The 27,876-nt window shown below is 58.8% G+C and overlaps 1 protein-coding gene across 1 annotated transcript in view; it reads left to right on the top strand.

Annotated features, from left to right (window-relative positions):
- The first annotated feature begins 5,192 nt into the window (after positions 1 to 5,192).
- Positions 5,193 to 27,876, top strand: part of NOL4L (nucleolar protein 4 like) — a 126,334-nt gene continuing 103,650 nt past the window's right edge. Inside the window, exon 1 of the mRNA XM_032858894.1 lies at positions 5,193 to 5,597. Coding sequence (XP_032714785.1) covers positions 5,277 to 5,597 — 321 coding nt within the window. The 5' untranslated portion in view covers positions 5,193 to 5,276. The remainder of the gene's footprint in view (positions 5,598 to 27,876) is intronic.

A 27,876-nucleotide genomic window follows, 5' to 3' on the forward strand; every position in this document is an offset into this window, starting at 1 on the left:
TTCTTCATTCATTTATTCAACAGCAATGTATGAAACACCTACTATGTGCCAGGCCATTCTGGACTCGGAGATACTGCCCCCGAGAGAGAATCCCTACCCTTTTGGAACATGCGTCCCATTGCACCAGATGAATAGAAACAAGGAAACAAATAAATCCATACATTGCAAGGTGCTCCTGGGTCTGTGGAGGTGAACGAAGCAGGGCAAGGGGAGAGAATCACTGGGGGGGCTACTTTGAAAAGGGCAGTCAAGGAGGGCTCCTCTGAGGAGGTGACATTTGAATGAAATTTCTTGTCTCTTTATGTGTTCATTTCTGGAGAAGAGACATGCTGGATTCAAAAGATTTGCAAACTCTGGAGGTGGGCAGAATGCCTTCCTGGTGGACTGTGGTTCCCCGGGCACCATGGCAGGGGCCATTGTAGGTGCGGAGACATCATTCTCCTTCCTCTGCCCTTTGTCCTGAGTGCCTCTGTCCTAGGAGCCCTTGGGTGGGGCTTCGCAGAGATGCTCGTCTGAGTCTCCCTGCCCTGTGTTCCCGTGGCACCGTTTTGTCTTCAAATTCTCAACCCATCTGTCCTCATCTTTGAAAAGATGGCTATTCCCTGAGCTTCTGGAGGGCTGGGTCCTGGTCTGTCTCATTTAGTGCTGTGTTCCCAACACTGGGCATGACGTCCGGCGCACGGGGGACACTCACAATGGAAAGTCCAAATACATGGTAGACAGACATCGTCACCATAAGAGCTGCCGCTCACTGGGTGCTTAGTCTCACAACAGCCCCGTGAGTTAGGGTTACTTATTACCCCCACTTCACCAGTGTTGCAAACCGAGGCTTGGAGCAGAGAACCCGTGTCAGGCCACGTGACAGAGGGCTGAGACTGGTCGGTAAGGTCACGGCGAGGAGGACGGTGAAAAACGCCGTCGACCTCCATCTGAGCTGTGCATTTTTAGAACCAGTCCGTTTATTCTTTCATTCATTCCCTCACTTTTAAAAAATGTAATCATTTTTTCAATAATTGCTAGACCTCAGCTCGTGTGCTGGGCCCTGGTAGGTACAGGTAACCAGGCAAATGTGAGGTTGCAGTGGCTCTCAGCGGTTCTCAGAGCCCCGGTGTCTGTGAACAGCCATGGGAGCCCCTGAGCCAAACCAAGGGATCAGGAAGGCTTTCTGGGTGAGGTGGGCCTGGAGCAGCAGGGCTGGGAGGGGGGTGCGCAGGCCGGCTGCAGGGGGAGGTGCTTTGGAGTGGAAGGTGACAATGACTGCACGAGCTCTTGGCAGAAGGGGCAACAGCTCCCAATGATGGAAACCACCTCTCCCTGAGGCTCCGAGGCCTTCCCGCTCCCCCCAACTTTTGGTGGCTTGGCCAGGCTGGGGCAGGGTTACCTTGCCTCTGAGTTGTAGGCATTCCCGCTCGCCTGGGCCCAGAGTCAGGGCTCAGTGAAAGATGGGTGATCTGTGCCAAATTAGCTACAGGCTCTGCCTGTGGCCCTGAGTCTCTTCCCTGCTGTGGGACTCAGTTTACCCACCTGTAAAAGGCAGAATTTGTGTTGGATACTCTCTGCAGACCCTGCATGGGTAACCTCTTGTGACCCAGGACATTCCTGTCAGCATCCCAAGTGGCCACGAGCCGTGGGGGCCTGAGTTCCCTGTGCTTCAATCCCAGCCTCCCTTGGACATCTGGACTGAGGGCAAAGAAAAAATCCAAGGGATCTACTGACCTTGATTAATGGGACAGTCTACTTTGTCCTTTCAGCAGGTGGCTGGAATGGGAAGAAAGGAGGAGCAGTTGCCCCCTAGGACCACGACTGCCCCCCCCAAGCTGGACATTGTGAGAAACTCACCTCCCACCCAGCATGCTCTGGGGCAGGACCCCGGCTAAAGGACCACTGACAATGAATAGGCTAAGGGCCGGGGATGTTTTGGCAGAAGTGGGTTTGGGCTGCTGTAGGCCTCTCTCATTCTGCTCGGCCACCTCTACTTTTTCCCGGTACTTTTTGGGGCATGAGGCTGAGATGTGCCTAGTATAGAGTAAGCTGACATACAAGAGGAGAAAGCAAGGTCTCTGACCTCCAGGGCCCTTGACCACAGACCCCAGGCCCTCCACACCTCACTTCTCTACTACTTAGTCTCTCTCCTCTTTATGATTCACCAGTGGCTTCGCATCACGCTTAGAACGCAATTCGAAGTTTTTCCTATGGTCTCCTGCATTCCAACCCCTCCTCACTCACTTCACTCTTGGCCACCATGGCCTTCTTTCAGCTTCTGGAAAATGCCAATCTCTTTCCCACCTCAGGACCTTTGCACGTACTGTTCCCTTTGCCAGAATGCTCTTCCCTCAGAATGTAGCATAGATGGCTCCTTGACACTGAACTCAAATATGTTCAAATATGCCGCCTCAGAGGGGTCTTCCCTGAGCCCCCTAAGAAAAGCAGTCGCTTGTGTTCATTTGCTCTCGCAGCTCCCTATTTCCAACAAGGCCCTTTCCCCAAGATGTAATTATTATTTCTTTAATGATTTCATTTTCTATTTTTAAATTATTTTATTTTAAAGATTTTATTCATTTATTTATTTGACAGAGAGAGACACACAGAAAGTGAAGGAACAGAAACAGGGGGAATGGGAGAGGGAGAAGCAGGATTCCCACTGAGCAGGGAGCCCGATGAGGGGCTCGATCCCAGGAGCCTGGGATTATGACCTGAGCCAAAGGCAGACGCTTAACAACTGAGCCACCCAGACGCCCCTGATGGGTTTATTCTGATGGGGAGCAGCCAACTGGGACCGGTGGTCGTGAAGAATACCCATGTCAAATAGCGGTCAGGATTCCAGCCCAAATCTGTTTGACTGTACCGGAAGCCTATGTTCTTTTCACTGTGCTAACACCTTCTGCCACACTAGAACTCAGCCTAAGACGGGTAACCAGGTTTCTAGATTCTGAAAGGCAGGCAAAGACCCAGATCACCCAGATGGATGGCCTGGCTTAGTGTTTACTGAAGTGGGTCTCGGAACTGAAGAGAGAGACCCAGGCTCAAGTAGGTACCACAGTACTTTTGCTGAGAATGACCATTAGCGTTCCTGGGCCAGGGCACTCTTCCTCTCAGGAAGGAAGTCAGTGGGCTTACGTGTCAAGGGGCATATTGGAAAAGTCAAGGCACAGGCTTCTGAATCATGCAGGAGCTCCTGCACCTCTGGTGCTGGGTGACTTTTAGGCAGTGCCTTCCCTTCTCTGAGCCCCAGTGGTCATCTCTAAAAAATGGGCATGCCAGCCTGGAACCAAAAAGAGCTCTTGGGAAGATGAAGAGGAAAAACGACTATGGAGTTGTTGGTGTATATAAAGTAACATGGAAATGTAAATTATCTAAAAATAAATCTTCTATGTGAAATGCAGAGCGAGGTTGGGACTTGAAAGACCTCTTTGGTTCTTTCAGCATTTATTGGCACCTACTATGTGCTTGGTGCTGTGCTAGGGCCTGGGCATGTAGGGATGAGTCAGGCATGGGCCCTGAGCATCTGGAACTGTCTGTCTACTGGGAGAAGTGAGGCAGGCACATCCAGTGTCGGGATTCCTCCCAGGGCGATGGCAAAGGAGAGACCTCCTGTGTGATGTGGTAGCAGGAGACAGACAGCCCAGGGCTGAAACCCTCCCCTCCTCCCTGTATGACCTTGAGCAGGTCAGCCTACCTCTTCAGGCCCCAGGCCTTCCTCTGCAAAATGGGCCAATACCCTCTGCCTCTGAGATGCCAGGACATGGCATACTGTAGGTTTGGAGTGGGGGACCTTGGGACGGGGTAGCCACTGGTTCCTAGACAGGAAATGGCCCTGCCCTGGTCAAAATCTGGGACTGCGCTTTGAGTGGGGACTTGCCCGCAGGAGTGGCCTGGGAACATAGGGGTGGGCCTCAGGGAACACTAAGGAGAGAAGCCAAGTAATTCCTCAGGCCCAGTTAGGAAAGGAGGGCAGAAATTCCAGGGAATCGGCCTGTGCCTTTATTTATGTTCCTGATTGCATTCAGGGAGAGGCGGCCAGCTCTACCCAAGGTCAGCCCTGCCCAGAGAGGAAAGGGGTAGGGGGCCACCTCAGTTTACTCAGCAAGAAATTCTGGGTCTCCTGCACCCATGAAGGCAGGGTGTCTTGGGATGAACTTGTGGGTGTGTTGAGTGTGGCCTGAAGCCTTGGTGGGGTTGGCCTGAATGAGGCTAACGGCCAATGTTGACAACTTCCCTGGGGCCTGGGGCTGTCCCAGAGCAGTGGGGCTGGCCGAAGTAAGGCCGGCCAAACTTCGGGGAATTCGGGGTGAGGAGAGAGGGAAGGAAGTTTGGGCCCCCAAAGGGCGGCGGTTTGGGGTTTCCCAGGGGAACACTGCTCTTCTGGCGCTGGGCTCGCACCGGAGAAAGGAGGCCAGTTGCGGGAAGGAGGGAAGGGCGTCTGCCCTGTACCGCCCGCGCGGGGCTAAAATCGGGCGGGGCAGCCCGGGGAGGCCGGAACGCCTGTGGTCGGGCGGGGTCTGCGCCCTACTCCCTGCGAGACCGCGGGGTCCGGGCGCAGCACGGCCTGCGAGGCTCGGGGCCAGGCCCGACCAGAGGGAACTCAGTCCCTGGGCTGGGCACTGCGCGCCTGCGGCTCCTGCCCTCTCGGCGGCTGCGGGCGCGGCGGCCCCTGCGCCCCCGGGGGCCGGCCCGGGGCGGGGTCTGGGTCCCGCGGGCGGGCGCGGGAGCGGAGGGTGGGGGGGACGGCGGCGAAGGCTGCGACGCTCTAACAGGTGGGATCCCGCGGCGTGGTGGAGGCGGGCGCGGGAGGAGGAGGAGGAGGAAGAGCAGCGGCAGCGGGAGCCTGAGCAGGAGCAGGATGAGCCGCGCGAGCTGACAGCCGCCGCCGCCGCCGCCCGCGCCCAGGCTCGGTCTCGCTCCCCGCGCCCGGAGCCGCTCCCCGCCTCCCGCCTCCCCCGGCCGCCCGCGGGGCGGCCCGCCCCCTCTGCACCTCCGGGCCCGGAGCTGCCTCCATCGCTCCCGCATCCCGGCCGGGGGGGAGGAGGAGGCGGAGCAGGAGGCGAGCCGGAGCCGCCGCCGCCAACGCCGCCGCTGCCGCCGCCCGAGCAGGACAGAGCGCGCCGCAGCCCCGCGCGTCCGGCCGCCGCCCGTGCCCATCAAGCAGCCGCGCCGGAGCCACACCGCGGGACAGCTCGGGCCGCGGCGCGCCCCGGCCCGGCCCAGCCCAGCCCAGTCCCGGCACCGGGCGGCCCGGCGGCCGGCCCGCCCCCGAGGGCGCCGGGCGCGGCGGGAGGATGCCGAAGCCGACGCTGCTGCTGCGCGGGGGCTGGGAGCGCGAGCGCAGCCCCGGGGACTCGGAGCTGGGCCGCCAGTTCCGGGACTGGTGCCTGCGCACCTACGGCGACTCGGCCAAAACCAAGACGGTGACACGCAGCAAATACCAGCGGATCGCCGAGGTCCTGCAGGGCGGCGGCGGGACCGGCGCGGGCAGCGGCCCGGCGGCCGGCGAGAAAGGCAAGTTCCAGTTCTGGGTGCGCTCCAAGGGCTTCCGCCTGGGCAGCGGCCGGGAACCCAAGATGGGCCAAGTGGTGTATGTGCCGGTCAAGACGGGCTCGGTGAGTGCGCGCGCGGCGGCCGCGGGCCGGTCCCGCCGCGGGGCTCTGGGCGGGCGGGGGCGGGGTGTGGGGGTGTGGATGTATGTCCGAACGTGTGTCCCTGAGGTTGTCCGTGGGTCTGGCCCGCCCGAGGCGCACGCGTCTCTGCTCACCCGCCCGCCCCGGCCCGCCCAGGCAGCGCTCCGGGTTCGGGGCGTCCCTGCCCCCCTCTGCGCCGCTGCCCGGGCCGTGGCCGTGCCGGGCGGGCTGTCCCGGGTAGCTCACCCCAGCATGTTCCGTCCTCCCGTCCCCTCCCCCAGCCAGCAGGCGGCTGCTCCGAAGCCTGAGCCTCCCCCCCGCCCGCCCCGGGGCTGCCTGTCCCGGGCGCCTCGCGCTCCCGCCCCCGGGCCGGCTGGGCGGTGTGTGTGTGTGTGTGTCTGTGTGTGTGTGTCTGTGTGTGTCCGTGTATGTGTGTGTGTGTGTGTGTGGAGGGTGGTGCCGCGGGAGGGGGGGGCAGGGGCCGCTACGGGACGGGGAGTCCACTCGGCTCCCCAGAGCCAGGGGAGGGGGCCCGCCCCGGCACTGTCTCCCCGACCCCACCCGGGGCTGGCCCGGGGAGGGGCGGCCCGAGCCGCAGCCTGGCGCAGGAGCAGCCTCGCGCGGGTGGGTGGGGCGCCCCCTCCGCCCCCCGGGCCCCTAGCTCCCCCCTCCCCGGGACGGGGGCGGCCTGACCTATCCATCCCCTCCCCTCCCCCGTCCCCGGGGCCGGCCCGGTCCGGGCGGGGTGGCGTGGGGGAGGGGGCGGGGAACCGCAGCCGCCGCGAGGGAGGAGGCGGGCGGCCGGGCGGGGGCGTCCCCTCCGGCCCGGGGCGCCCTGGAGAGGGCGTGCGGCGCGGGCCCCGCGGCTCCCCCGCCGGGACCTCATTGTTCTGCAGCGGGTGGGGGCTGGGGGGGGGCGGCTGCTCCCGGGGCGCTGCTGAGCTTTGAACTTTCCGTCGCGGAGACCCTCCATTAGTGCGTTCAGCCCCCGGCCCGACCCGGCCCGGCCGGCCTCCCTCCCTGCCCCCCTCGCTCCCTCCCCGGCCTCGCCCGGCCCGAGCGAGCGAGCCGGGCCGCCCCGCGCCGGCCTCCCTCCCTCCCTCGCTCCCCCGCTCCCCCCTCCGTGCTCCTCCCCCGTCCGGCCCGCCCGCCCCGCGCTCAGCCCCGTCCCCGGCCGGAGCGGGCTCTTCACACACAATTGATTCGGTCGTTACGAAAAGTGCACTTGTCCCCTCCCCCTCCCCCTCCGGCGGCCGCCCGGGCCCGGGCCCGCGGGGTGAGGGGGCCGTGAGGGAGGGAGGCTGGAGCCAGGGAGCGGATCCGGAGGCGCCTCCCCCCCGCGCCCAGGGGACGGGGCTGCAGGCCGCGGGGAGTGGGGAGCCGTGAGCGCGGAGGGCGGGCGGCCCATCTGCGAGGAGCGCTGATAACCGCGCCGCGGCCGCTGCGGCCGCCAGCAGCCCATCTGCGCCGCTGCCGCCTCCGGCCGGACCCGGAGCATGGGGCCGGGCCAAGGGGTGCGCCGGGGCCGGATTCCCGGAGGGCGAGGCTGGAGCAATGGCCCACCCCGCGCGAGTCAGGGACCCCCTCCCCAGCCCCAATCAGTACTCTCCCCCCAACCCGGGGAGTGTGGGTCATTGTCCCCTCCCCTGATTGAGTCAGGGACCCCTCCCCCAGCCCAAATCAGTGCCCGCTTGCCCATACGGGGAGTAAGGGCCATTGCCTCTTCCCAGCTTAGGTCAGTCTTCCTCACCATACCCCCTTGGGTTCCCCCCATCTTGGGCTAGTGTCCCCAGTCTAAGTGTGGGTTTTGTTTTTTGTGGTTTTTTTTTTGAGGTCAGTGACCCACCAGGTGGTTAACTGGGTCCGTGCCCCCTCCCCTGGGTCAGTGCCCTCAGCCATCCAAGCCAGCTAGCACCTCCTACCCCAGCCTGGTTATCCCTCCCCAGGGAGATGAGAGTCTTGGTTCACCTTCCCCATAGCAGGAAGCAGGATCCCCCACTGTACCCTGTACTGAAGTTGAGAGGCAGGTGACCCTCAGTTTTGTCAGCTGGCTCACCGGTTCTGTGTGGGTCCATCTGTCCCCTAGGGAGTAGGCATCATGGGCCGTCCCTTTACCCTCTTAGCAACGCTGCTGTCAAGGCAGAGCAAGCATGAGCATTCACACACACACACACACACACACACACACACACACACACACACACACCCTTCCAGGCCACATGCAGAAATTGGGTGCTAGGCCTGGGCTCCAGCTCCTCCCAGCCCAGCCAGTCCTTTCAGATCCTTCCTGAGGCTCCTCCTGACCCGCCTCATCTGTCCCTAACATCAGGGCCCCCACCAGCCTCCACCCTGGCTCCCCCACCAATAATAAGCCTTCCCCAAGGGACCACCTGCCTGGGAGGCAGAGAAAGGGGACCCAGGTCTCCCTGCCCAGGCTGCCAGGAGGACGACAAACACAACAGAGCAGTTGTGCCCTCCTTCGACAGCCTGCTCCTCCGGCTCCCCATGCTTTCCTGCCTGGCCTGCTGGTCCCCAGAGAGCCCGCCGTTAGTTACCTGCCACTCGCCCGCCCAGCTGACTGGAGCCAGCCGCAGGAGCTGCCCTGAGTCCTGCCACCCCCATCTCCGAGAACCTTCCTGGGGCTCAGTAATTATTTTTATATTTCCATTTTTCTTTCCACTGATCTAAGAGGAACAAATCCTGCTGGGAATTCTGGGCCAGCTATGGCCTCTTCCTGGGAGGGGCTGAATGGGACCATCTTTGAAAGGTGCAAAGGACATCCCCCTGCCTTCATGGGCCTGCGTGCACTCACGCGCGCGCACACACACACACACACACACAAAGTTGCCATTGCCTCTGGTGGCAGTTGGGAGACATCCTGTAGTTTTGTCCTGGGTGGGTTTCCGTGAAGGTCATCAGGCTGTAAATCTTTGTCCCAGGCACTTGCTCGGCCCCCATAGGCCTTGTGTTGGGTGTGGGGCACTGTGGCCGGTGGGACTCTGCCTGCTCCCGGGCACCCAGCTGGTGGGGGAGGCGTGCCTAGCTAAGGATGTGATAAAGCCCTCGGAGCCCCCAAGAGAGTGCAAGCAGCAAAAAAAAAAAAAAAAAAAAAAGATTTCAGGGAAGAGGGGCTGTGGGTGTTGGGTCATATCCAGTGGCTGAACCAGGGTCCCCGCTCGGTGTGCCGTCCCAAGGGTGGCCATGGTGTGTCATCTCTCTTCCATGTTGTTCTCTGGCTGCCCCCTCCCCGGGCCCCCTTGCCTCCTCCCACAGCCATATGCGGTGCTGTGGTTGGGCCCTTCCGTAGTCCCGGCCGGCGGCCGCGGGTCGATGATCTGACACCACTTGTCCCGTCCCATCTGGCCCTGTGCTTTTCTGGGTGTGTGTGACAAAGGCTTAATCTGTCCGGACGGGCCCAGGGCGGAGAGGAGGGCGCGGGGAATTACACTCTGCCAGGGCCTCCTGCAGCTGGGGCCCGGGCGGGGGCGGGGCGGGGGTCGAGCTGAGCCGAGCCTGGGCGTGGGGGAGAGGCAAGTTGGTCTCCAGTCTGCAGGTTGTCACAGGAAATAGAAGTGGAGGCGGAGGGCTGAGGGCTGAGGGCTGAGGGGAGGAGGGCGGAGTCCTCCACCCGCGGCATGGGGTGCTCATGGGGATAAGATCTTTTTATGACAAGAGCCAGCCGGGGCCTCCTGACTGGGCAAAGCCTGGTTAGGATTTATTATTTCTTGTGTTTGGCCTGCTCTGGCCTCCGTGCGATGCTGTGCAGGGGAAGCAAACGTCTTGGAGGCAAGTCCCTCGGATTCCACTCCAGCGTCGGCCACAAAGTGAACCAACCTCTTTCTTTTTCCTCTGGTCTCTTCGAGTGGAGCTGTCCCCTCCGGGGCCTGCAAGGGCCACAGGTTATGGCTGGGGCGGGGCCCCGGGCCATCTGTCAAGTCCCAGGACCTCCTTGGAGATAGATGTTCTCAGCTCAAATCGACCATCTTCCGGGTGGGAAGACCGAGGCCTCGTTGGCAGGAAGCTGGGACTGGAATACGGATTTCTGTGCTCCACTGTGGGCATCGTGGGCCCATCACAGGCTGTGAATCCCCCCACTAGAGCCCCATTCCCCGAGGGGAAACGCCAGCTTGCCAAACCCCACTGTCAACATTAGGCTTTTGCGAGCCGGACCCCAGGTGTTCCGCTGGCCAAATTGACTAATGGTGGTCTTTTCCCAGTTTGCAGACAACGTTCATTTAGCGGAGAGCATTTTCTCAGTCTTCGCTCTGTCTCCCCAGAGCTTTTGTGTAAAACCTTTGGCACCTGCGGCCACTGGTCTGGGCGGGAAATGGCCTCTGACTTAGCCCGGTGTAATGTATGCTGTGACCTTCGCTTGAATTCCTCAATGTTTCCTGCTTTTCTCCAACTTATCACCACAGTGACAGCTTCTGAGTCACCTACCGTGTGCCTGTCCCGGTACCGAGGGGCTGACACACATCGACTCGTCAGATTCTCGCCATCCCCCAGAGGTCAATGCTGCTATTTGCGCTCCCCTCCAGATGAGTAAACTGAGGCTTAGCAAGGTGCAGTACTAGGCCTCACTGCTGATGGGGGCAGGCCGTGAGCTTGGCTACTGCTTGTACACGTCTCCATTCTGACGCCATCTGAGGGGTCTCGTGGCCTGATCCCTTGGAAAGCATAGGTCCTTCGTGACAAGCTTTCAGTCTGTTACACCTTAGTCTGAATTAGTTTATAAGAATCCCTCTGCTCAGGATGTCTGGGATCACAGGCCGGTGCTGGAGGCAGGACTGGCTCCACATGAGGCATCTGGGGACTTAACTGGGACTCTCAAGGATGGGTAAGGGGTGAGAAGAAGGGAGACCTCCATTGTCCCCAGGGGACTTTTGAGGAGAAGCCTGACAGTGACATCTGGCAGGGGCCCCATTTGGATTTCTCCTGAGTGGCAGAAGTGGGCTGTTTTGTCAATTAAGCCTCAGTGATTTGGGTGAATGTGGTCTTGGGCACTCTAGGGGCTGTGTTTCAGAGCATGGGTGATGCTGGAGGATTAGGCCCTGCCTTCCCGGGGCCTCCCCTCCAGATCCTAGGTCACTCTCTGCTGGGCGTGGGGACAGCATATCTTCTTCCTTGGGTAAAATCTGGCACAGCCCCCAAGACTGCCTTCTTGTCCTGGGGTGTCTGAGAGACAGGAGGCCCATCCAGGACCCTGAAAATGCTGTGGGGAAGACTAAGGGGGGTGATGGGCAGTTTGTGGCTGCCCACCAGGGACAAAGGTCCAGAGCCTGACCCAGCCTCAGGCAAGCTTGGGCTTCTCCAACCTTAGAGATTGTGGGGTTGATGGAGTATCGTGCACGAGCGCGTGTGCCCATGGGCTAGAGCATGTGTGTGCACGAGGAGGCTGTGTGTGTGTGTCTGTGTGCGCGTGCAGCAGTGTGACTGGGTGTGAATGTGCATGTCTTGTCCATGTGCAGGCTGGGGATGCTCGTGTGCCTGGGGCGGTGTGTGTGTGCACACGCGTGTGTACAGGTGAAAGGGAGACTACAGGCCGGTGGACGTGTGTGACTGCGGGCGTCTGCGCTGACAGATGTGCAAGCACCTGGGGCGTGGGCATTGGCAAGACCACGAGCATGAGTGTGTGCAGGCACACATGTTCCAGATCCTCTTGAAGAAACCCCAGCAGTCTGGCAGTGCAGGGCTGTCAGGGGTGTCCTTCGTCATCACAGAGGCGGCCCAAGCTGCCACCCCAGCCCGAGCTGCCCCCCAGAGCCTCCACCGCTGCAGGAAGGACGTGGCAGGGAGGGAGTGGGTGTGAGAAGTGGTGCTGTGTCTATCCTTGTGCCCATCCCCATGACAATGTCTGAGGCACCTCGTTGTTTCCAGCCTTCCTCCTCTTCCTCCTCCTCCACTCCCTGCCCTCTGAGGCACTTACCGAGCCCCCGAAGCCAAGCACCAAGGTGGGGGGGGCGTGCCCTTCTGGAAGAGAGGGCTCTGAACTTGAAGTGAGGGGGTCCTGACCGACAGAGCCCAACTCCACCACTTCCTTGCCATGCGACCTCAGGCAAGTATCCTGCCTGACCTTTTGGGGTCTTACTTTCCTCATCTGGAAAATGGGCTTGAAGCCCCATCACCAGGAGGCTTGGCAAGCTGGAAGAGCTCCACTGTCACTTCCTGAATGTTTCCTGCTTTTCTCCAAGTATCACCACAGTGACCGCTTCTGAGTCACCTACCGTGTGCCTGTGCCTGTAAAAAGATCTTATCCCCATGAAGTGGGGTTCTGTCTCCTGACTTGTATCAAAGCCAGGTCTGGACCCCGGGCCCCTAAACAGGACAGGGAGCAGAAGAGAGATGGGTGAGGGTCTGTCACAGTGGGCAACTCGTCAGAATGAGGACTCCTGAGTCCACTCCCTGCCCCTGGCCCTCCCTGACACACAGGGGAGGGCAAGGGCTTAGGGTCTCTCGCTGCGGGGCCCTGGGCTCAAATACCAGCTCTGCCCTTTCACTAGTTTGACCTTAGTTGGCTCATCTGTAAAATGTAGCTGATCATTCTGTCTCCCTCATAGCATTGGTGTGAAGATTAAGGCATTAAGCAATGTAGAGCCCGAAGAACGTGCAAGTCCTAGGAAATGTTAGCTGCTCTGTGTTCTCACTGAGCCTCAGTCTCCTGATCCAGAGAATGGGGATGGTGATGAGAGCCATGGTGGATATTAAATGGGCCCATGGAAAGAAAGCATGCAGCCAAGTCCCCGTCACGTAGCTAGTGGGCAGGAACTACTGGTTCCCTAGAGATTGTGTCAGAGTCATTTGTGTGTCCCCGGTGCCATTAGGGGCTGGGTGGTGTTGCACTGAATTGTGCAGAACACCAGAAGGGGCTCAGTGAAGGCATGGGTGTGGCACGAGCCTCCAGAGCTGGGGACTTAGAAGCTCAGGGTCTCTCTGCCCTGCTTGGCTTCTGTCCTGCTCTGAGCCTCAGTTTCCCTGCTTATTACACAGGAATGCCCTTTGGGTCCCTCCTGCCTCTGAATCCCTTCCTGGTGCTGTGTCAGGTCCTGGAGGTACGGGAGGGGCGCTAGAGGGTCAAAGCTAGGGACTCTGCCAAAGCCTGTAGGAGTCCAGCAGGTAGAAAGGTAGTAGGATGGGCATCCTGGAGGCCTTCTCCCTTCTTTTTTTTTTTTTTTTTTAAAGACTTTATTTATTCATTTGACAGACAGAGATCACAAGTAGGCAGAGAGGCAGGCAGAGAGAGAGAGGGGGAAGCAGGCTCCCTGCTGAGCAGAGAGCCCGATGCGGGGCTCGATCCCAGGACCCTGAGATCATGACCTTAGCCAAAGGCAGAGGCTTCAACCCACGGAGCCACCCAGGTGCCCCGGCCTTCTCCCTTCTAACCCCCCATCCCCACCCCTGCTCCGGTCTCTGGCCAGGAACTCGAGTTCTGGGCTCCAGGACCTTGGAATACAGTTAGGCCACTGTAATGACAGCCTTTCCTGGTCAGGGGCCTGAGCCCGTCTCTTGTGTTTTCTAGCCCCTGCCACGCACCAGACTTTATTTCATTTAATCGCCCTGGATTCTGTGTGGTAGATGAGGACTTGGCATCAGGGAGGCCAGGGAACCCTCCCGAGTCCCACAGTGAGGAAGTGGCCAGGCTTGGGTTCCGTGGCTGGCTGACCCTCTCAGCCGCAGGGTGTGGAGGTGGGACCCACGGGGGCCTTAGCTCTCTGCACCTCCCCACCCCGGGCCTAGGGGGTCCCCTCATTTGGGACACCCCACAAAAGCTTCTCAGAGCTCAAGGCAGCCCTTTACCTGCCTAAGACTCAGCCTGGTGGGAGACAGATGCTCCAGCCCCCCGCCCCCCGCCCTCCCTCGTCTTTCCCCCTCACTTCACCTGCAGCTCCAGACCCCAACTCGACCTGGGCAGGCTGTAGGGGTGCGGAGACAGAGCAGCTGGGAGGTGGGGCCTGTTCTCTCCCACAAAGTCATCCACTCCCTCAGCATCTGGTCCTCTAGGCCAGCCAGGAAGGGGGGAAACTAAGGCTGAGAATGGTGGGGACTCGCTCAAGGTCCCAGAGAGCGCCAGAGTTGGGTGTGAACAGGCAGGTGACTTGCCCCTCATTTGCTCTCCCCCATCCCCGTCCCGGCAGCCCTGTCCTTCCTCTGCTCGGCCACACCTGAGAGTCATGTTAATGGTTCTCTTATAGCTCCTCGTCCCCAACCGTGTGCAGATACTGTTGTTTTGACCTTGAAAATACATCTCAGATTTCACCTTCTCACCACCTCCACCCCCTCCAGCCACCCCACTGTGCCCACTCTGGCTCCCCTGTAATCCCTTCCAACCCACACTCCAGAGAAAACTGCAGAAGACAACCAGATTCTCCCCTGCCTCTGCTCAGAACCCTCCAAGACTCCTGTCTCACTCAAGGCAAGAGCTGGTCTTTTTTGAAGCCTCCACAGCCAGGCACGATCTGCCCCAGCTGCCTGCTGCCTTCACCTCACTCCACTCTCCCCTTGCCCACTTGGTCTCAACCACACTGACCTCTTTGCTATTCTAAAAACTACCAAACACAACTCTGCCCCAGGGCCCTTGCACTGGCTGTTTCCCTAGGCTGTTTCCCTAGATCTCTACATGGCTGGTCCTTCTCCTCTTTTGGGTCTTTGCTCAAATGTCACCATCTCAGAGAAGTCCTCCTGGATCACCCAGTCAGGACCATTTTAAGTCCCTTGGACTCTTCTCACCACCCCCCTTCTATTTAATTTTTTCCTCTAGCTCTTACTAACCCCTGACATTATGGATAGTTTTTAGTTTATAAGTTTGGTACCTGTTTCCCCATAAGATGGTGGGCTCTGCCAAGGCAAACCAGTCTGTTTTGTTCATTGCTGTGTCCACAGGACAGAGACTAGCTGCTGCCCGAAGGGACTCCCCACTGTGGGGGGCAGCAGATGCCTCAGAGTTAGTGTCTGAGAACTGCCCATCCACTTCTGTACTCGGAGGGCCTCGGGAATCCCAGGGTCTGGGACTGGACCATTCCTCCTGCCCAACTGTGTCCAGGGAGTCCTCAGGAAGATGACATTTGAGCTGGACCTTGAGGGCCCAGCCAAATTTTTCAGCAAGAGCAAAGCATGGGGAAGCTCATTCCAGGGGGTGGGAATGTGAGCAGGAGCTCGGAGGTGGGACAGGTTTTCACAGGTTAGCGCAGACTCTGTGTGATGGTGACTGGGGCCACTTTCCCAAGGAAGCATGTTCTACAGAACATTTCAGATGGGGTGGGGACGGGTAAATCAGCTTGAAAACCACTGTGCGGTCCTGAGAGGATGAGCTGGTGAAATCGCTTGGGGCCAGATGGAAGAGAAGGATCTGGAAAGCCAGGCAGAGGAACTAGTGTGTCCTTATCTCCTTGTGTCATCATAAGGGAAAGCGAGGAGTCCACAGGAGGGTTTTTAGTGGAGGGAGAGAAGGTCAGATTTGGGTTCTAGAATGAACCCTAGAATACTGGGCAAGAGAAAGACATAGTCCATAAAGGTGAGACAGAAGGTAAAGGAATTACGAGGTGTGGAGAGATAAGGCTAGCCTGGGAGGCTATGCTTCCCTCATAGGACAAAGGACTGGGCGTAGGTGACGGGAGGAGGGGGGAGAATGGTGTTCAAGGGTCAGGGTTGGCCCAGTTTTCTTGGGTGGAAGGAGGGGAGGTTAGGACACCAGGAACGTGGACAGCTGTACAGATCTGGGGGAAAGGGGCAGGGGCCTGTGGGCGGAGTCTAAGAGCTGGCCTTAAGGCTGGTAGCATGTGGCAGTAGGGGCCTGTGGTGACTCTGGGCTCCGTGGGGCCAGCTTGGGAGTCATCGTGCCCACGGGGTCCCCTCCCCAGCTTGGAACCTTCCACGCCCCGGCTGGGACCCGACTGTAGGCTCCTGGGAGCCCTATGCTTGGGTGGATGACTCATCGTTTTCTCGGCATCCCGGCATCCCTGGGCTGAGGAAATGTTCAAGGAGACATGGGGCCCTTCCTTTGGCAGGCCAGGCCCTGACTGGATGCTGGCGGGTGGAGAAAAGTGCACTCAGGCCTGATCTCCGAGCGTCCTGAGGGAGTGTCTCCACGAGCCCCTGGCTTCCACGATCCTGTGCAGTCCTCAGCCACCCTGGGAGGAGGCTGTTATGACCCCATTCTACAGGTTAGCAAACCAAGGTACAGCCTACGTAAGCATCTAGCTAAGTCAGCACTTCGTGGCGCAGTTTCTTCATCTGAAAAATGGGTCTGCTGATTATTCCTTCCCAGCGGGTTTGATGGGAAAACCAAGAGAGAGAATCCTGTGAAATGCTTCAATAATGGCTTGTCACTTTTGGTAGAGCGAAACTAGGGAAGACAGGAGAGTAACATGGCCAACAACAGGCCTGCATTTGGACCCCAGGTCTGCCACCAGCTTCTGGTTCTGGGCAAATGGCTTGCCTGCTCTGATCCCTGAACCCCTTGTGTGTCAGTGGTGGTAACCCACACCCTGTGGGGTAGCTGGGAAGATGCCCTGAAATCAAGCCTGACAGGCAGGCCTCAGAGTAGAGGCTGCTGACCCCTCTCTCCACTGCAAAGATCCCCAAGCCAGATAGCCGTTGTCCTCCCAAGGGTGGCTAAGAAGCACTTTGTGGGGCGACAGGAAAGCCTGGGCCGAGGGGAAAGGAAGGGGGTCCAGCTCAGAGAGTTCCTCCTGGGAAGCCCCATGGGGGATGGGGCTTCTCTGGGAGATCTGGAGCTGGGACAGAAGCGGGCTGGGGACAAAGGGGTTTATGTTGAATGGGGGGGTGTCAGAGGAGGAATGGGGAATGTGGAGGCAGAGGCTGAGTCCAGGCTCTGCCATTTATTGCTGTGCAGTCTTGGGCAAGTCAGTTCCCCTCTCTGAGCCTCAGTTGTCTCATCCGTAAAATGGGGGCAATGCCAGCTGTGGCTTCACGGACATCTGACTTCTAAACTACATGGTATGGTATGGTGGAAGCCGTAGCAGGGTGTGGGCTTTGCGAAGCCTTCCACGAAAGGGGGCTATAATGACGATTCTGGTTGGGATTGAACCAGTAACCCTCGAGTCGGTGATGAGGCCGTGTGGAGCAGTGCCACCAGGCTGAGCTCTGGAGCACAGACCAGCCCCAGGTTCAAGCGGAGCGCTGTGACTCACTAGCCCGATGACCTTAAAACAAGTCGCTTCCCCTCTTGGAGCCTCAGTATCCTCCTCTGTAAAATGGGGCCAGTGGTATCACGCATCTCACAGGGCTGCCGTGGGAAGGTGAAGAGAGGTTCCACATCAGGTGGTTGGCCCAGGAACCAAGAGCTTTTGTCTCTTGTGCCCCTAGCATGGCAAATGGCAGTTAGACCTCAGATCTGGGGCCTGGGAAGGCGCCAGGGGATGCAGAGAGGGGCAGGAGTAGCAGTGGCCAGAGCTGGAACGGGGTGAGGGCAGCAGGAGCATGTGCAGGGAAACTGGAAGGGGAGACTTCCAGCAGGAGGAGTGGTCAGCTGGCTTGCCCCCGGGGATGGGCAGACCCCCAGCCCCAGGTCTGGATGAGAGAAGACCCTGATAACAGCTGGGGCAGAGGGAAGGCACCACGAGCTGAAGCAGGTTGGAAGTAGAGGATAGAAATCCCACTGCTCAGTCAGAAGTTGGTGCTCGGAGGGGGAGGGGGGGCAGTGGGCTGCCCAGGGCCAGGCTGCCCATTTTGGGGCTAAGAATGGGCATGCTTCCTGGGCCAGAGAGCCCTGCATTTAAATCCTGCCTGAACATCCAGCTGTGGGATCTCGGATACCTCTTCACCTCCTCTCTGAGCCTCTACTTCCACATCTGTAAAATGGGGAGAGTCCTCTCCGCACCCTTTTAGGGTTGTGGAATAATCTGAAGTCCATAAAGTAAGCAGCGACTGCCTGCTACTGAGCAAAACCAGTGACAGTCATGACCCAGCCAGTATTTGGGCGTTACTTATGAAAACCTGGACACCGCCAAGCACTTTATGTCTGTGACTCCGTGCGATGGTCGGAACTCAGCTATCTTTGCAATCCTCGTCTTGCTGACAAGGATGTTGAAGCTCGGAGAGGTTGGTTAACATGCCCGAGGCCACACAGCTGATAAGAGGCAGAGCAGGGACTTGGGCCTGTGCAGTGGGAAGTGTCATGTCCTTGGCTCCCTCTAGCCCCCATCCTCCCGACAGCAGGTGTCAGATCCCGGGGTCCCCTGTGGTACCACGCACCCTTGGCCCATACGTTCTTCTTCCCAGCATGGAGAGACGGGCATGAGTCTCTCCCGCAGAGCGTACAGACCCTGGGACGCACTACTAAAGTGCAGATGGGATCTATGGGGAGGGTTGGCTGACCCTCGGGGTCACCAAGGGATTCTTTGGTTCAGGGAGGGCCACGTGGCGGTGTGGGGCCTCATAGCCAGCAGGGACAACCAGCATACTGCACTCCAGCTGAGGCAGGGGGAGCCCCATGCCCACCGGCACGTGGCAGGGCAGAGCTCACCGCCAAGGTCACAGCCAGCTGCCGGCCGCCAGCAGCCCCAGGAGGAAGCAGGTGGCCAGTGCCTAATCCGGGTGGCACTGAGGGGCATCAAGACAAGGAGAGGGTACCATGAGGACTGGGGAGGACTTGACTGGGGGAGGGGGGCGGCTCTTATAAGGAAATGAGCCAAGAAGTGGGAGATGAGGGCCTGGGAGCTCCCTGGAAGGGGGAAAGGGTGGACAAAGGAGCCCAAGAGAAGTTTGTTTTTCAAGGTAATGCACACACAAGACTTCAAGCAATAGCAACAAAACAGCAGCCAGCAAGGGAGTGAACAGTGACCAGCCCACCCTGTCCCCCTCCACCTAGGTGAGGTCCAGTCCCTTAGGTGTCAGGCCGGATACCCTTGGCTCTGAGCTGGGCTGCCTGGCTTTGAATCCTGAATGCCCTGTGTACTCGCAGACTTGGACAGCTTACTCCACGTCTCCGTGTCTGAGTTTCTACATCTAAACCGGGGGTGGTATTAGGGCCTGTTTCTCTGGACTGTGGCCTCGCTCCCAGCAGAAGCGAGCCTGGGGCTGAGTGCTCCACAGGCAGGGATAGTCGCTGTGAGGGTCGCTGCCATGGCTGCCGCTTTGCTGGGCTTTCTGCTGCGTGTGCATGCCCATGTACCCCGTCTGTGAGATTTAAACACCCAGCGGAGTGTTTAAGTCCCTTGCAGGGCCTGAAGCTTGGTTTTCCGGGCTTCTCTCGGTTGAGGCAAGAGGCAGAGGTGAGAGTTCAGCCCAGCGGCCCTGTATCTTCAGACCAGGCCCCCGACGTGGGGGGATTTCTGACGTCAACTGGCCCTCAAGGATTAGCCACTGCCTTGTCCAAGGCTGGAGGTACGGGGACTCGATCCCCCACTCCTGTGCTGGGGACGTGAAGTGGCCGCGGGGACAGGAGGGGTGAGGCGAGCTGCGGAGACAGCCCTTGTCCAGGCTGTGAATGGGGGGGCCTCGAAGCCCTCCTCTGCTACTTCTGAACCTTCTCAGCCCTGCCGTTACTGAAAAAGTTCCCTGCTCCTCGCCTTGGTTTCCTTATCAGGATGGTGGCCCAGGTGGTGGCGAGAGGCCAAGATGACACCGCAGGAGTGACAGAGCATTGGGGTTATTTGTGGGGGACCCCACGTGCGGGTCCCTGCCCTCAGGGGATCTTACAGCTAAGAGGCTGCTGCCATTTATAAGATCCCAGCTTAGGAGGTACACAGCCCTGGGTTCAAATCCTAGCTCTGCTGCTTAGTAGCTAAGTGACCTTGGAGGAAATTAATTAACCTCCCTGGGCCTCAGTTTCCTCTTCTATAAAATGGGCATAGCAGTAGAACCTGCTGTGGGGGCTTGTAGGATGCGGCTTAAGAGGCTGAGCGGGGGGCCTAGCTCAGGGTGAAGCCGTGATCCTCAGCGGCCGCGATTATTTTTAGGCCCCCAGACTAATCTGAGAATGCCCGGCAAACTGTGCAGGGCTGCGGGCCATCCATGCATTCACGGACTCATTCAGCCAACGCGTTGGCACCTGCTTTGTATCAGGTCCTGCGCAGGCACACCACTGAGATTTACTAAGCACCAACTACGTGCTGGGAGCCGTGAACAGTATGGGCTTGATCTTCGCCCTCCCAGAGCTGGGAACCTCAGGTAGCCGCATGGCCCGGGGGGACTGGGGACAGCCTGGGGCCCGATGTGCCATCCAGCTGGTGGGCTCTGGTAGCCAGGCCCCTGTCCCTGTTGTGCCAGGTTTACTGAGATTAACAGGGTTGCTTCTGCCTGGCGTGCCCAAGCTGGCCCTGCCGACCCCCATGTCTGGCTCCCCTGGGTCCCCCTTTCCGAGGGAAGTAAGCTCTGAGGGGTGTGGGGAGTGCTGGGCCTTTTCTACCCACCACCCCAGTTTTCATCACCTCCTCCCCCAGGGAAAGCTCATTGTCCTTCCTCCTACTTCCTCCCTCTTCACACAGCAGCCAAACTGCTGTATTAAAAAGGCAAACCTGACCGTGTTCTCTCTCTGCCCTAAACCTCGTTGTGGGTCCCCATCAGCCTCTGAGCAAAAAGCACCAAGGCCCACAAGGCTCCGCTCTGGCCCCTGTCTCCACCTTCTGGACTCCTGCTCACTACCTTCAGCTGCACTGTCCTCCAGGCTGCTTCCCCAGCCCTCACTGGGCTCTACTACAATGTCACCTCCTCAGGGAGGCCCTTCCTGACTGCCTTTTCTTTCTTTCTTTCTTTTTCTTTTTTAAGGATTTTATTTATTTATTTGAGAGAGACAACAGAGGGAGAGTAACAGGGAAAAGCACACTCTCCGCTGAGCAGAAAGACCCATGGGATCCCAGGACCCCAAGATCATGACCCGAGCCGAAGGCAGTTGTTTAACCAACTGAGCCACAAAGGCGCCCCTTTCTTTCTTTTTTTTTTTTTTTAAGATTTTATTTATTTATTTATTTGTTTGAGAGAGAGAGAAAGAGAACGAGCAGGGAGGAGGGGCAGAGGGACAGAGAGAAGCAGATTCCCTGCTGAGCAGGGAGTCCCACGCACGGCTCCATCCTAGGACCCCAAGATCATGGCCTGAGCCGAAGGCAGACGCTTAACCAACTGAGCCACCCAGGTGCCCCCGAATGCCTTTTCAAAGTGGTTTTTGACCCCGTGTTCTTAGCCCTTTCCCCTAACTTTGGAGCCTTTTAATTAATTAATTTATTTATTCACTCATTTGTTTGTTTTTTAAGCTTTTATTTATTTATTTGACGGAGAGAGCACAAGCAGGGGGAGTGGCAGGGAGAGGCAGACACCCCATGAGAAGGGAGCCCGATGCGAGACTCCATCCCGAGACCCCGGGATCATGACCTGAGCCGAAGGACCTGAGCTTAATGGACTGAGCCACCCAGGCGCCCCTGGAGACTGTTTTGGGTTTTTTTTTTAAGATTTATTTATTTATTTATTAGAAAGAGAGCACGAGGGAGGAGGGGCAGCGGGGGAGCTAGTCCAGCAGACTCCCTGCTGAGCGTGGAGCCCAGTACAGATGGATCTCACCACCCTGAGATCAGGACCTGAGCTGAAATCAGGAGTCAGCACTCAACCGACTGAGCCACCCAGAGCCTTTGTTACCGTCCTGCCCGTGCTGTATCTGTGTGCATGTTCCTCTTGGTCTCCACGAGGACGGGCACGGTGGCTGTCTTGCTCACTGTTGTGTTTTTAGCACCTAGTGCCCCATCAGCACTCCATAAATGTTCTTTAAACAAGCTCTCAAACGTTTTAATTCTCCTTCTTGTGCCTCCGTTTCCTCCTCTGCAGAATGGAAGGACAGGGCTGTTGGGGGGCTGACCTGAGGGCTGGCTCAACGGTCAGGGTCCCGTCCAGGACTGTCCCAGTCCCAGGGCCGAGGGAGCCAGAGGAGGCTGGCAGGGTCGGCAGGTGGTCACAGAGACATTTGGGCTCGCTCCTGGCCATGCTGAGAAACCCAGGTGAGGCAGAGACACAGCTGTGGGAAGAGGGGAAGAGATGCTCGTCTGTATGGAGGGTCTGGGGCTGGGAGACATAGCTCGGTGGCCAGTCCCTTAATGGGGCCTCGGAAGGCCAGATGTCAGTTAGTGGGAGCTATTGAGTATGGCAGAGCAGGGGACCATGGGGAAGGAGGCGTTTAGGGAGCCGAATCCGGTCTGGTGTGTGCCGAGTGGAGACTGGGGGCTCAGGCCCTGGGGTGGACAATAGCCCACATGGGAGCAGAAGCTACAGAAAGAAGGCGGGGGCCCCAGAGAGGGGCTGAAGGACTGGGTCTGTCTCCTCCTTCTTGTGTCAGCTGCTTCGTTCTCTGCAAAAGCCAGTTCACCGTCCATGCACTCGTTCGCTCACGTATTCATTCACCAACCTGGGGAGAGCCTTCTGGGGTGCAGCGGCAAGCCCCCACCGACCTGGCTTCTGTCCTGCCAGAGCTCTGGCTGCTTCCTGGGGCCTGGATGCTGTAGGACCAAGGGACGGTGGCAGCACTGGTCATGCTGGGGACGGTGAAGTTGTGGTGACAGTGGGGAGAATTGTGATGAGGATGAGAAGGGGACCGTGTGCTTGCAGGTGTGTTGGCGCGTCTGTATTGAGTGTCCCCAGGTGCCGGCCTGCTCCCAGGGCTTCCTGTGTGTTCGCAGGCTGGGCTCCTGAAACAGCCCCGTGAGGCACAGGGCTTTTGCAACTCGCCTGGGGCCCACTGAGAGCCAAGGGCGACGACACCCAGATGCAAGACCAGGCAGGCTGGCTGACCAGCAGGTGCCCGCAGCTGTGGCCACCTGCCACTTCCAGCAGGCAGCTCCCTCCCTTAGCCACAGCCAGCTCCCTGGACCTGGACCCAGCACCCAGCACCCAGCTCCTAGCACCGGGCCCAGTCCAGGTGAAGGTGCCTGAGCCTGACGTTCCTGAGTGGGGCTTAAGATCTGGCTTGGCTCCAGCAAGTTTAAGCAAATGGTGCCCTCGTTCCTCTGCCCCTAGCACCTCATCTGGGACAAGGGAGAACTGTCCCCCAGAGAGGCCACCGGAGAGACAAGGAACCGGACCTTCACCGTAGAAGTTGAAATTTCCAGGTGGAAACTCCATTCCACAAATCAGGAGATGAGAAGGAAATGAAGGTTCTATTCTGGGTTCTGCACCTGGGACCTGAGATGGGGAAGGGGCAGGGAGGGAGCCTGGGGCTCCTGGATGGACACACTATACATACCCCCCTTGCTACTTCCGCTACATAAGCCCCAGGGGAAGGGCTTTTCTTCTGCCACTCCGGGCCGACTCCCATGTCTCTGTACCCCAGTGCGAGCAAATCTGAGCCAATCCCATGTCAAAAGTGAGGAGACAGAAGATGAGCACTGGGAGAAGAAAGCCTGGGCACAAGTACCACTTCTGTGCTCCCTGTGTGGCCTGGGCCCAGTGCTGTCCCTCTCTGAGCCTCAGTGTTACTCTGTTGTCCAAATATCTCTGGAGCAGCCGCTCTGCCAGGCGCTGTGCTATGCTCTGGAGACACAGATGGAAATCTCTGCTCTCAGAGAGCCTACATTGGGGTGGGGGCTGACACTACATAATAAACGAGGAGAGTGCCCCAGCTTGTCAGATGCTGCTAAGTGCTCTAGAGAAAAATCAAGCAGAGTTAGGGGAATCAGAGGTGCTGGGGAGGGAGGTATTGGAATTTTAATCAGGGTGTCAGAAAGGGCCTCACTGAGTAGGTGACATTTTAAGCAAAGCCTTGAAGGAGGTATGGGAACAAGTTATGCAGGTATCTGGGGGAAAAGCATTCCAGGTAGAGGAAACACTAAGTGCAAAGGCCCTGAGGCAGGAGTATGCCCAGTGGGTTTAAGGAACAGCAAGGAGACCAGTGTCCCCGGCTTCCCCCACACCTTGTATTTGGGAACCAAAAGACCACAGTTTATCCCTCGGGACCTTAGGACCCAGAAAAAATTACTCTGAGCCCTCACAGCCAATCCCAGTGAGAGTTAGTGATGCCTGAAGGGGCCCTGACACCTATTTGTTCAACCTGGAGGGTGGATGTTAAGGCCCATGGGGGCTTGGAACAGAGTACACCATTGTCTTCACTCCTTACTCCATGTGGCTGACTCTCAGGTGGTCCTGGGTTCAAATCCTGGCCCCAGCACTTTCTGGCTACAGGACCTTAGGCAAGTGTCCTCATCTACAGAATGGAGATATAATGCTTGTCTGATAGGGGTGATGGGGTGGGATTCAGGTAACATGCCAGAAAGCATTGTTTAAGTGCCCAGCTCTGAGCCTGCCTGTAGGAGGAGCTCAGTAAGTGTTTAAAACCAGCACTTAACATTTATATGACTTTGAACTATTTTCACAGTTGTTGGAATCTGTCACATCACTTGAATCTTCTAAGAACTCCATGAGGAAGGAGGGGCAGAAATAATAGCCCCAACTTACAAAGGGGTAAACTGAGGCCTGGAGAGAGTGAGTGACTTGACCAGGGTCACCGTGCGGCGGGGCCACTAGAAGGCTAAGATGTGGGCCTCCTAGCTTGGGGTACCCTGGGGATCTGGGGGAGTGGAGATTGTCCAGAACCTGCCGCCCCTGCCCTCCATGAGCGCACACAGACATGTGAATGCATATCACTGACAACGTGAAATAGTAGTAACTTTGAGATTTGTGGTTCCGGAGCAGGTTTAGTAAGGCCTGGCTTGGTGGGTCAGGAGGTCTGTTGTAAGGATGTTGAAAGGCCCAAAGCGTGGAGAAGCTCAGGCCACAGGCAGGCGGAGTCTGGGGTCCTCAAGAAGAGGAAGAGGTCTGAGCTCATGTGATTGTCCACTCGGCCTGCTTGTCCATCCGGTGTCTGGCCTTGCTGGGCAGGGAGGGCTGGGTCCCCAGACTGGTGTCCCCAGAGCCCGCCCTGGCGCCTTACCCGTCCTGATCAGTCTCTGAGCCTCAGGATAGCTCTGGTTGGGGCTGGGGAGCATCATGAATGAGGAAGTTGAGCCGAGGAGAGTGCATGCCCTGCTGGCACGGGAGAGCCAGGGTTGGGACCAGGTCTGCCTGACCTAGCTCCAGCCCCAGCAGTCCTCCTAGGGAGCGGGTCACAGCCCAGCAGGACACCGGCAGGCAGGCTCTGTGGAGGGGCCCCCTTCTTTCCCCCGCCCACCTTCCTGGCCGCAGGCTGGCCGCCTAGCCCTTGACAGCAGACCCAACCCATCAGGCTCTGGTCCTCAGTTGCTGTGGCCTCTTCCCTTGTCACCCAGGGTCCAGGACGCGGTTTCGAGCCCCACCCTGCCCTGGCCCCTGGCATACCGCGTGGCCCTGGGAAGGCGCGGTCAGGGAGCCCAGCTATGGTGAGCACCTCTAAGGCCCCAGTGCCTCTCCTTAGTGCCCACACAACTCGGGTTTCTAGGCCCATTTTCTAGACAAAGAAACTGAGGCCTGTCCTGAGGTGATATCCTGAAGCTCACAGGCCGTGAGGGCAGAGCTGAGACTCCAAAGCCCGTACTCTTGATGTAACATAGCCTCTAGCCCTCGGGTTCTTCGGCAAAATGTGAGATGGGGACCGGAAAGTCTCAGCCTGGAGCGCAGAGCATTGCGGGTCCTGGCTGCCTCGGACTCCCAGTGAGGTGACTGGGGGCAGTCCCCTCTGCGCCCAGGGCATTGGTTTTCTCGCCTGGAAATGGGGCTGAGCGCAGTATCCCCCTCAAGCTGCTGGAAGGCTTGGGGGGCAGCAGGACAGGGTGCCCAGAGAGTGACAGAACCCCTACAGGGGTCACTCGTTCTGAAATCACTGAGCTCGAAAAGAGGCCAGGGGTGGGGGGGAGGCATGTACATGCTCTCTTCTGCTCTTCCTGGGGCTTAGCCCCCTGACCCGGACTGGCCGGGGGCTGTCTGGATGTGTTCTGTGGACAGACGCATCCGGAGAGCCTGTCATGGTGGGTGGTGAGTGGTGGTCGGTGGGTAGCCCTAGGTCATGAATGTGAGACCAGCTCAGGCTGTGCAGGGCAGCCACGGGTGCCTTTGTCCCCTTTGTCTCCTCTCGTGCAAATTAGCAATTACCTTTCCTGCTCCTGCAAGCTTGGCCTTTCCTAGGAGAATTATGCACAGCAGCCACTGAGCAAGCAGAAGCCGCCTGGCTAATTAGCGGGTGGCCACTAGGGACGGGCTCGGGGCCTGGTGGCCAGAATTGGGGCTGCAGCTGCCTGCCGCTGGTGCCGGCTCAGCTGGGAGACCCTGCCATGTCCTGGGCTCTGGGATATCATGGGCCTTTCAGTCACGAGGTTCAGAGCTTTTTTCAGCTGTGTGACCTTGGGTAAGTTGCTCTGCTTCTCTGTGCCGCAGGCTCCTTGTCTTTAACTGAAGGAACGTGTGGGTTTGAAGCCCAACACCTAAGCGGTGTCTATTATCAGCGGGTAGTGTTACCGCTGCTCTTGTCACCACTGCCATTGCCTGGGGTACGTGCTGGCTTCAGTGGGAGAATGCAAGGAATGTCAGCCCGGTGGCGACCCCTGGGGACCTTGTAGTGCCACCTTAGTGTCCTGGCAGCAGGAGAAGCCCAGCTAGGCCTTGGGCCCTTAGTGATCAAGAAGCTTAATCTCCCTGAGCCCCGAGCTTCCTTTTGCTCGCCTCTAAGTGAAGGAATGAAATAATTGAGATACTGCGTGGTCCTGTGCCCAGTCTCGGCCCGTAGGCCTGACACTAAAGGTAGAGCTCCTTCCTCTCTCTCTGCTTCCCCCTTTTCTTCCTTCCTCACCCTGCCTCCTTTCCCTTTCTCCCTCCCTCCCTCCCGCCTCAGGAACACACAGAAGGGAGGCAAGAAAAGCTGAAGAAGGGCTGCCTGCGGTTTGGGGGAGTCAGGAAAAGGCTCCTGAGGGGCGCGGGTCTGAACTGGACCCCGTGGGACAGGGAAAGGCAGTGTGGTGGGGTGGGAGTGAGCTCGGGAGCAGAGCACCAAGGAGTCCTCTGCTCAGGGGGCAAGACCATGAGGTGTGCGGCCCAGGACAAAGGCAGTGACCAGGGAGCTGTGGCAGGTTGAGGTGGGGCAGGGCTTGGGAGATGGCACCTGCCTGTAGAATCTCAGATGCCAGGCCAGGTACAGCCCCCCAAACCTCCCCCCCAGGCCTGGGACTCCAGAGAGGAGATCTCCTGCGACTATGGGGTAGGGGGCGGGTTTGTTGGTGAACAGAGTGTCTCAGCATGGGAGAAGGTGCCCCTGGCTTGGTGTGGGAAATGCTGGGCTGGTACGGCTTTCTGGAAGAGTCAGTCTTGGAGCCAAGGCTCGGCTCATCTTGGAGCTAAGCAGAAGGTGGGCATCCCAGGCAGAGGGGATGGGCTGGCAAAGGCACAAAGCATTGCTCAGGGCTGGGGCGAGCGGGGCTGCACTGCTGAGGCCTCTAAGGCCCGGCAGAGAAGCCTGGATTCTATCTGGGCAATGGAGAGCCAAGGAAGTTTTAGGGCAGCCATTGGAGATCTGATTTTCCCAAAGTCCGGCTGCAGCCCCATTAGCTGAGGCCTAGGGTGGTTGAGACAGCGGTTCTGCCATCTGGAAACCTGACGGTGTTAGCTTGGTGTCTGACCCTCCTGGGGGTCCCCCCTGGGCAAACCCCATCCCCTCTTGGAGCCCCAGCACCTGTGTGTGTCCAGTGAGAAGGCCGTAGACCACCTGCCTCCTGGAGCACTTGGGGGACACCGAGATCGTCCCTGTGACACACCTGGGGCTGGGCCCCCCAAGGCGACTCACTCAAGGCGCACGGGATCTTTCTTTGGGCATTCACTCAATGCCGGTGTTTGGTATGCATGCTTTATACATCTTATTCTCATGGCCGCCCTAGTAGGCAGCCCCCCCACCCCATGGAGGAGGAAACTGAGGCACAGAGAAATGACCCGCCAAAGGGACAGGGCTGGGACTTGAGCCCTGCCTGGCCTGGCCCCACAGGACTTTCTTTTAGCCCCTCCACACCCCGTTCCCAAGCAGGGCCTTGGCTGGGTGTGGCTCGGTCCCCAGCCAGTTCCCCGGGGGCCCCGTTAATCCCCTCTCAGGGCCCACCAGCATAAGGGCCAATTAGCACGTGCTCTTTGGGGGACACTACACCTGTCCCCCTGCCCTGGCCCCCCCTCCCCCCAGAGGCCCGGCTCTGCCCAGATCTCTTTGGGCCCCTCCCTCAGCGCCAGAAGCTGAGGTTTCTAGTACTGCGCCATAAGAAAAAGGACGAAGGCTCATTTTTTGTCAGAGAAGCTGGGAGAAATAAAGCCGGTGAGAGAAACATCCTGGCGTCAGGATTGTTCCAAGCCCCGGCTGGGCTGCCCGCGGAGCGCCATCTCCCCC

Source organism: Lontra canadensis, unplaced genomic scaffold (assembly GCF_010015895.1).
Source record: "Lontra canadensis isolate GAN:19392208 unplaced genomic scaffold, GSC_riverotter_1.0 scaffold16, whole genome shotgun sequence".
NCBI classification, from domain to species: domain Eukaryota; kingdom Metazoa; phylum Chordata; class Mammalia; order Carnivora; family Mustelidae; genus Lontra; species Lontra canadensis.